Below are 8,806 nucleotides of genomic sequence, written 5' to 3'. Positions count from 1 at the left end.
GAAGGGCCTTTTTTGTACTGGAGACATTTATGACTATATCGCCAGTCCTTCACTGGCTGGGTCAAAATCCTGGAATTCCCTCCTTAAGGGCATTGTGGAGGTATTTACACCACATGGACTGCAGCGGTTCAAGAACGCAGCTCAGTGCCACCTTCTGAAGGGCAATTAGGGATGGGCAATAAATGCTAGCCCAACCAGTGATGCCGACGTCTTACGAGCGAATTTAAAAAAAAGACTGCAAAGCGCTTTGGGATATCTTGAGGTTTGTGAAAGGCGCTATCGTAACTGCGACTCTTTGGACCTGGGCTTGTTGTCATTTATGTTAGGCCGGACAGTCTAGGGCATTGACGCAGCCCAGATCCTCAGCACAAAATTGCGAGAGGTTTCAACTTGCTCTAAACTCTCTTTTTCGACGGGATATGAAATGTAGCCAGGCCGATTGCTTGGCGAGGAGGACCGTATCGGATCCTTACCCCTACACGTTTTGGGAGAGCCTGCCATTTTGAGTAGTCTGTACCGCGGTAACTAAAAAGTTGCAACGGTTCTGTGCGAGCTGATCGAAATCGGGCGGGGGTGGGAGAGAGAGGAGAGAGAACACGTGGTTAAAAAGGGCCGAGTCCGCAAAGTGTCCCGCAATCCGCTGCAGACCCTGAACACAGCACCTTCAGCTCCTGAGAGCAGTAGCAAGCAGGCCATGGCTCCTCCTCTTAAAGTCTGTATCGTTGGATCTGGCAACTGGTAGGTTTCAGTCAGTCCCTGCTTGTAACTGTAATGTGCATTTGTTACATTTCAGTTGGTGTCATTTCAGGCCTAAATGTTTCATACATGAACAGAACCGAGTATTGGTATAGGCAGTGCAAAAAAAAATGCGTTTTTTTTTTGTTTGGATTGTGCACTGTACAACCTACTCGAGTTTTTAAAAAGGGCTTCAGTCAGCTCCAATATTGATTCGGATTAATAGTTACCCTCGCTGCGGTGTTCAAATCCAGAAAGTCCAGACTAGTTTGGAAAAAAAAAATGCAGCGTTTCATTTATCTGCATCAGTTCGCTGACTTGCATTTTATTCAGTTGTGTTTTTCCAAATGCCATACAAGTGGGTTTGCCTGTGTTTAGTTAGAACCGGTTTTTAAATTGTATGTACAAAATAGCCATAAGATTGAAGCTACTGAATACCGCGGTACACTTTGGGGTTTGGGGAATGTAAAATTAAGCCCTATTGTGGTGCAGTGGTAGTGTCCCTACACCTGGACCTGAAAGCCCAGGTTCAAGTCCCACCTTCTCCAGCAGGTGGAATAATATCTGTACAGGTTGATGAGGAAAAAAATAGGTTAAATAAGAATAAACAGCAGCAGCCTGTTCAGGTATTTTGATCAGCTATGTCTGATCAACACCTCAACTCCATATCATAGAATCATTACAGTGCAGAAGGAGGCCACTCAACCCATCAAGTCTTAACTGAGCCTCTGAAGAGCATCCCTCTGCTCTATCCCTATGTTTACTATGGCTAATTCACCGAGCCTGTACATCCTTCAACACTACGGGACAATTTAGCATAGCCAATCCACCAGGTCCCTGGTGCTGTGAGGCAGCAGCGCTTACATCCCGGAATACCTGACAATTTATCTCAGACTTGTGCAATCATAGGATGTTACAGTACACAAGGAGGCCATTTGACCCATCGTTTCTGTACAGGTTCCTGAAAGAGTACCCAGCTGCAGCTTGCACATTTCATTTGACCATTCATGTTCACAGCTTTTGATGAATGGGCTGGGGCAAAGCTCAAGTACCCTTTGTGTGAAGAAGTTAGCCCTGATTTCATCTCTGAACACCCGGGCTCTAGCTTTTAATGTTCTACACTCCCCCACCAGAGGAAATAGTTTACCCGTCCTTCCCTCTTCAACAATCATTCAGGGGATAGGATGACTTGCTTCCACTCCGGGATTCCCACTTGTCAGTGGTGATATTTAGGGAAGCTTTCAGGGTGTCCTTGTAATGCTTCTTCTGTGGTCTGCGTCATTGCTTACCATTGTGGAGCTTGGAGTACAGCCCTTGTTTAGGGAATCTTGTGTCGGGTATGTGGACAGTGTGACCCACTCATTGCAGCTGGTCGTATGTGACCAGTGCCTCGACACTGGGGATATTGGCCTGGCAGTAGACACACTCGAGGCCGAGCTACAAACCCATACCTCTTAGTGCAAGCAGAAATCCAACGTGAGCTCCAGTGCGTCAAAGCAACTTTCGGATGCCTGACAGTGTTCAAAGTGTAAGACCCCAAACCCAGCACCGACCTCATGGTTTACAGAGAAGTTGTGGTCCCCACCCTCCTATGTGCATCAGAAACATGGACCATGTACAGCAGACACCCGAATTCTCTGGAGAGCTATTATCGGAGCTGCCTTTGAATAATCCTGCAAATCCACTGGCAGGATGGGTATACCAGTGTGAGCATCCTCTCCCTGAACCATATCCCCAGTATCGTGTTTACTTGTATTGACCTGATCAAAGCTCATTGAGCACCTTAAAACCCTCAATGAGATCATCTCTTGACCTTCTAAGCAAGCCAAATTTACACGTTCTCTCCCCATAATTATCCCCTTTAGTCCCATTATTGCTATTTGTTAATGTGCTGTGCACTCTGAGGCTGGAAACCTCCCTGAGGTATGGTGCCAAAGGCTGAATACAGTATTCTAGATAGCCAGCAATGTGGCCTCATAGTTTACAGTAATCTGATGTAAATAATTCAGTGAGACCACCATGTACATAGGCACAGAGAGAAGCCATCCAGCACCTTAGACCTGGTCAACCCTTCAATGAGATTGTGGCTTATCTGTGACAGAACTCCATATACCTGCCTTTGCCCCATTTCTCTGTCAATCCCATTTTTAAAACGAACAATTGATCAAGCAGCCGAAACGTGTCCCAAACACCTACCACCCTTTGCGTGTGGACGTGCTCCCTAATTTCACTCCTAAAAGATCTGGTTCTAATTTTTAGAGTTTGCCCCGAATGCTACCTTCCCCAAGCAGCAAAAATAATTTGTCTCTGTCCAGTCTAACTGTTCCCCTTTATCTTAATTGATCATATCATCCCTTCTCATCAATCTTGCAGTGTCACCTTCTTTCTCATGTTGTGAACTTGGGTGTAGATAGAGACAAGAGTTATTGGTAATCAGGACTTGGGACTACACGGTGACCATTGTAGTTTTAGGATCCAATGGAATATCAGTGCCAATGTTTGCAGTTATTTCACAACACAAGCGATAGGAGCAGCTTGCTCCATCATTCATTAAAATCATAGATTTCCCGCACTATCCTCATGTCCTTTTATTCTCTTGTGCCCCTCTTCCCCTGCTTTCCTATTGCTCTGCACTGCTGCCAAGGCAAAACAAATTCTGGGTAACCTGGTGCCCATGCTTAACTAGTTGCTGCAGTTGGCCCAGTTCACTGACTACTTTCAAGTCTTACTATGGCAGCACTATAGAAGCAGGAAAGCAATTGGCAGTTAATCACAAATGATAGCTTCTCAGTTCAGTGATGTAAATGTCAGTGCTCAGGGTGGTATGTGAAGCATGCTGGAGAGCACTGCAGAAAACATTCCTCCAATTGAAGTCAGGCAAATGGCTTTTCTAACCCTGTTTGAACAGTCAGAATTGGATCAGATACAATGTGCTTATTGCACATTGTTGAAGAATTAATATTTTGCAATTCCTGCCCCACAGCCATTTTGTTATTCTACAAAAGAAAACAAGCAATGAATAACTGAAACTGAAATGAAAAGGGAAATGGGGCGGAAATGGAACAAAATTAGACTATACTAGTGACATGACAATTGGCTTCAATGTCCCAGAGTTTGAGGGGGGAAATCCTATCAGCACAGGTTCCTGTTTCCATTTGCTATCCAATGAATCCTGTTTGAGTACATATATGTGTGTGAATGTGAGATGGGCACTGGATAACAGCCTCGCATGGTTGAATGTCCCATTGACACTCATGCAAGGTGAAAACAAGGAATCCCAGGTGAGGTACCATGAAGCATTAGTAGAACTGTACATCAGTTTACATCAGTGTGTACAGTTTGGATGGGTGTTTTCTTAAAAGAAAGGGCTGAATATAATCACATTACTATCATTTTTTGTACATTCATTAAAACCAGATAGTGCCTAGCATGGCATTATCTCTGTGTTTGAGCATGGACTGTTGAACTCAATCTTTGGCTGCTGGGCCTAGCTGACTTTGTGTTTGTTTTTGAAAGCAATATAGATAGCTTGGGAGATGGTCACTTGTCAAAAGTCTTGTAGTAACTTGAAAAACATTGTAAATTGTACTTAGTGCACTGAAAAATCATAAATCTCTATGTACTGCTGAAAAAAACATTGCTGTAACTTTTCATCAGGACAACTCACAAGAATACCAGTTTAGTTGGGAATCTTGTACAGCATGAGAGGAGAGTGCTGATTGGCTGGCAAGTGGACTCTGGTGAAGGTGTTGGGATGGAGAGTGCACCAGTTTGTGATGAGTGACAGTTAACTGTCAGGCTTTTTTTCGATTTTGAGGCAGGCAAGTTGATTCTGACTAGTCCAGGCATTGCCCAGAGAAATGAACCAGTGAATAGCTATCACCTATTTCATTGAGTTGAAATAGGTGCAGTGCCTGTACGCAATCTTGCTGTTTGCAAAGAACAAGGCCCTGTGCATTAATATATGTACCTTCCAGCACATGCACATGAGCAACACTGTGAGCCCAACTGACAATTGGTTTGTTGCTCAAGGCAATGTCTAGACCAATCAGAGTGGTCTGTTTTAAACAGACCTAAGCCTGGCAGTTGATTGTTAGTTGTAATTAACTGGTGCATTCTTCATGACAACACCTCTACCAATCAGGATTTATGTAGCAACCAATCAGTGTTCTCCTCTCATGCAGTAGAAATGTTGGTTTTCCACTTAAATTGATAGTCTTGCAAAATATCCAGATGTTGAAGATTTTTATCTGGCGTGCAAAATGGGTATTTTTTTCAGCAACATCCAAAATCTCAATCATCGAATTACAGAAGTGTTATAGCACAGAAGGAGGCCATTCGACCCATCGAGCCTGCACCAGCTCTTCAAATGCACATCATTCCCTTGTGCCAATCTCCTGCTTTTACCCCATACCTTTTGCGCACTATTTTTATCCAAATAACCATCCAGTGCTCCTCATGAATACCTCAATGGAACCTGCCTCCACCACATTTCACATTTGCAGGCTGTGCATTCCAGACCCTAACTACTTGCTGGGTGAGAATGTTTTTTCTTGTATTACCCTTACTTCATTTACACATCACTTTAAATCCATGTCCTCTCGTTTTTGTTCCTTTTATGAATGGGAACAACGTCTTTCCAATTACTCTATCCAGCCCAGTCATTGATGTTGAAAACCTCTATCAAATCACCTCTCAACCTTCTTCTCTCCAAGGTGAACAGTCCCAACATCTTCAATCTGTCCTCATCACTGAAGTTTTCTCATTCCTGAAACCATTCTTGTAAATCATTTCTGCACTCTCTCTGGATAATGTGGGGCCCACAGCTGTACACAGTCCTCCAGCTGAGGTTTAACAAGTGTCTTGTACAAGTTCAGCATCACCTCCCTGCTCCTGTACTCTGTGTCCCTATTAATGAAGCTGAGGGCACTGTGTGCTTTATTCACTGCTCTCTCCACCGTTCCTGGCCCCTTCAATGATCTGTGCACAGATACACCCAGGTCCCTCTGCTCCTGCACCCCCTTTAGAATTGTACGCCCTGTTTTATATTGTCTTTCAATGTTCTTCCAACCAAACTGCATCATAGAAACATAGAAAATAGGTGCAGGAGTAGGCCATTCGGCCATTCGAGCCTGCACCACCATTCAGTATGATCATGCAATCTCAGTTTCTCATTCGCGCTTTCCCTCCATACCCCTTGATCCCTTTACCCACAAGAGCCATGTCCAGCTCCCTCTGGAATATATCTAACGAACTGGCCCCAGCAGCCTCCTGTGGGAGAGAATTCCACAGGTTCACAACTCTCTGAGTGAAGAAATTCTTCCTCATCTCAGTCCTGAATGGCTTACCCCTTATTCTTAGACTGTGACCCCTAGTTCTGGGCTTCCCCAACATCAGAAACATTCTTCCCATATCCAGCCTGTCCAGTTCCATCAGGATTTTATGTTTCTGTAACCCCCCCCCCCACACCATTCTTCTACATTCCAGGGAGTACAAGCCCAGTTGATCCAGATTCTTCACATGTCACCTCACCTCACACTTCTCTACATTGAACCTCACCTGTCACCTGTCTGCCCACTCCATCAACTTTTGGAGTTCCACAGCTTACAAACCTTCCCAAGTTTAATATCATCTGCAAATTTTGACACTGACCCCTGTACACCAAGATCCAGATTATTAATGTATATCGGGAAAAGCAGGACCTCAATGTTGACCCAGGGCTGGGGGGAAGGGGTATAGGTGTTGTTCTTTTCATAGCGTTTTGTTTGTCTTTCCACCTGGCACCAAAGTTACAAGTTAATGCTTTTGACTTCTGCTGGCCAATTTTCACTTAATTGTACCTAGTTTAAAATTAGAACGGTAATGAATCTTCCAAGGCATAGCCCAGCTGTTGGAAAATTATATGACTGTGAAATCTGCTGTAAATTTGATTGCTAGCCAGTGATTTTGGCAGTTTGCTTTGTGTACACTACTGAACAGTGATTACATTAAACTAAAATATTTTGCTTGTGTTATCATTCAGCTTCACACAATCAAAAGATTAAACAAAGTGTTACATTGTATCTTCATGGGGTGGGAACTGGAACGCGAGAGAAAATGATTTGTTTCTCTGGTGCCTTTCACAATCTCCGGACTTCCCATGAAAATGTATTATGGCTAGCGAAGTACTTATGATGTAGTCGCTGTTGTAGGAAACACAACAGCCAATTGGCACACAGGGGGCTCCCTCAAACAACCATGTAATTATGAGCAGATAATCAGGTTTGGTCTTGTTGGCTGAGGAATAAATTATTGGCAAAGACACTAGGGAGAACTCTTCTTCAGAATGCCATGGGATCGCATGCATCCAGCTGGGAGAGTGATAAAGGCCTCTGTTTAATGTCTTATTGAAAAGACCAGTTGGTTTTCAACTTGGTTTACCTTTAGGAGTTGCAGTTCTATGATCACCTTACAGATAGGACTTTATTGTCTTATAGACTTAATTTATCCAACAATTCAAATTAACAAACTCTTAAAAAGTCTGATTTAGAAATTCAGTTTATCAAAGTGGAACCAGCCCTTTTTTTTAAACATTAACTCCTTCCAGGCAAAAGCCTGTTGAAGTCAAAATCAGTTTTGTGTGAATCTTCCGCACACTTTGGGACCAAAGCCTTTAAAAAAAAAAAGAACTGTTCATTAACAGTCATTAAGAGCTGGAGAACTGGGATGGGGAAGGATCATCTAGATTCTAAATTCTGTTCTCTGGTACATAGTGTTTTAGCAAGAAAATGCTACAACAGGGACATTCAGAATGTGATTCCAACATGCATGGATGTGCTTATGCCCGTAATTGCTTGTAATTGCAGCTGTCCCCACTGTTTGGACAACTCGAGTAATTGTGCAGCAAAGACCCTTTGCCTTTGCCCAGGAACAAAGTTGGGGAAGAAGACATTGATTCATGCTGTCCCACTGTATATTCCCAATACAAGGATGATGAGACAAGCTGGTAGTGGCAATTCAAATTGTACTCGGTATTGTAGGGGCGGGGTGGGGGTGGTGGTCTGTGATTTTAGAGTATTTACAGCATGGAAGCAGGCCTCTGCTGGTGTTTCTACTTCACATGGTGTTCCTTCTGCCCAGCCTCATCTCGCCTCCATCAAGGAGTTGACTTAGCCTTGAACCCATGACTTTTTCTGATGTCTGAAACTATCAAGCCAAGCCAAGGCAGGAGCTGCTAATAACACAAATGCAAACTTAGGAATGTGTGCATTCAGCCTCTCGAACCTGTTCCACTGCTAGGTCATAAGTCAGCTGCATATTAATTCCATCCACCCACTTTGGTTCCATCACCTTTCCCACTCTTACCCAATCAAACAAATCAATCAGTATGACTAGGTAAGATGCTGTGAACGCTAGAAAGCTCACGTAAAATCAGAAACTACAGATCTGGCAGCATCTCGGAAGAGAGAAACAGTTCTTGTGTAAAACCAACCTTATTCCTTTGTCAAACTGACTTTTCACTTCTGAAGGTGCCCTTAATGAGATGACGCAGTTGTAGATGGCTGTCAGATGAGGGCAGCACAAGGAGAGAGATCTCAGGGGAGCAATCTGAATGACAGCCTAAATTCCAGTATCAGCATCGCTCAGGGAGGAGCATGCTTACTTCTCAATCAAAGGGAAAGGGGTTCAAGAACCACTCCTGAGAATGCAGCAGATAATTCAAGGTGACACTCCCCAAAGCCTATCCACCATTGACAAAGCACAAGTCAGGAGTGTGATGGAATGCTTCCATCACATTTCAGCAAAGCTTTCTCAGAATACTTTTAAAGGGATTTTTAAAGTGAGAACCTAAAACTCTTCAATGCTTGTTGTTAACCAATCATACTGTCCCCAGCAAAGAATTCTAGACTGCTAACTCCAACTTTGGGCTTTTGGACTCCATCTTAAGAGCAAGGACATTAATAAACTGACTCAGAGATAGTAGGAACTGCCGATGCTGGAGTCTGAGATAACACAGTGTGGAGCTGGATGAACACAGCAGGCCAGGCAGCATCAGAGGAGCAGGAAAGCTGACGTTTCGGGTCTGGACCCT

At 43.8% G+C, this 8,806-nt stretch overlaps 1 protein-coding gene across 1 annotated transcript in view; it reads left to right on the top strand.

The window, feature by feature from the left end:
- Positions 1-264: 264 nt before the first annotated feature.
- Positions 265-8,806, top strand: part of LOC109921141 (glycerol-3-phosphate dehydrogenase 1-like protein) — a 26,652-nt gene continuing 18,110 nt past the window's right edge. The window contains exon 1 of the mRNA XM_048618963.1: positions 265-738. Coding sequence (XP_048474920.1) covers positions 695-738 — 44 coding nt within the window. The 5' untranslated portion in view covers positions 265-694. The remainder of the gene's footprint in view (positions 739-8,806) is intronic.

The sequence above is a fragment of the Rhincodon typus genome, chromosome 41 (assembly GCF_021869965.1).
Source record: "Rhincodon typus isolate 14 chromosome 41, sRhiTyp1.1, whole genome shotgun sequence".
NCBI lineage: Eukaryota > Metazoa > Chordata > Chondrichthyes > Orectolobiformes > Rhincodontidae > Rhincodon > Rhincodon typus.
This window is presented reverse-complemented; position numbering and strand designations above follow the sequence as displayed.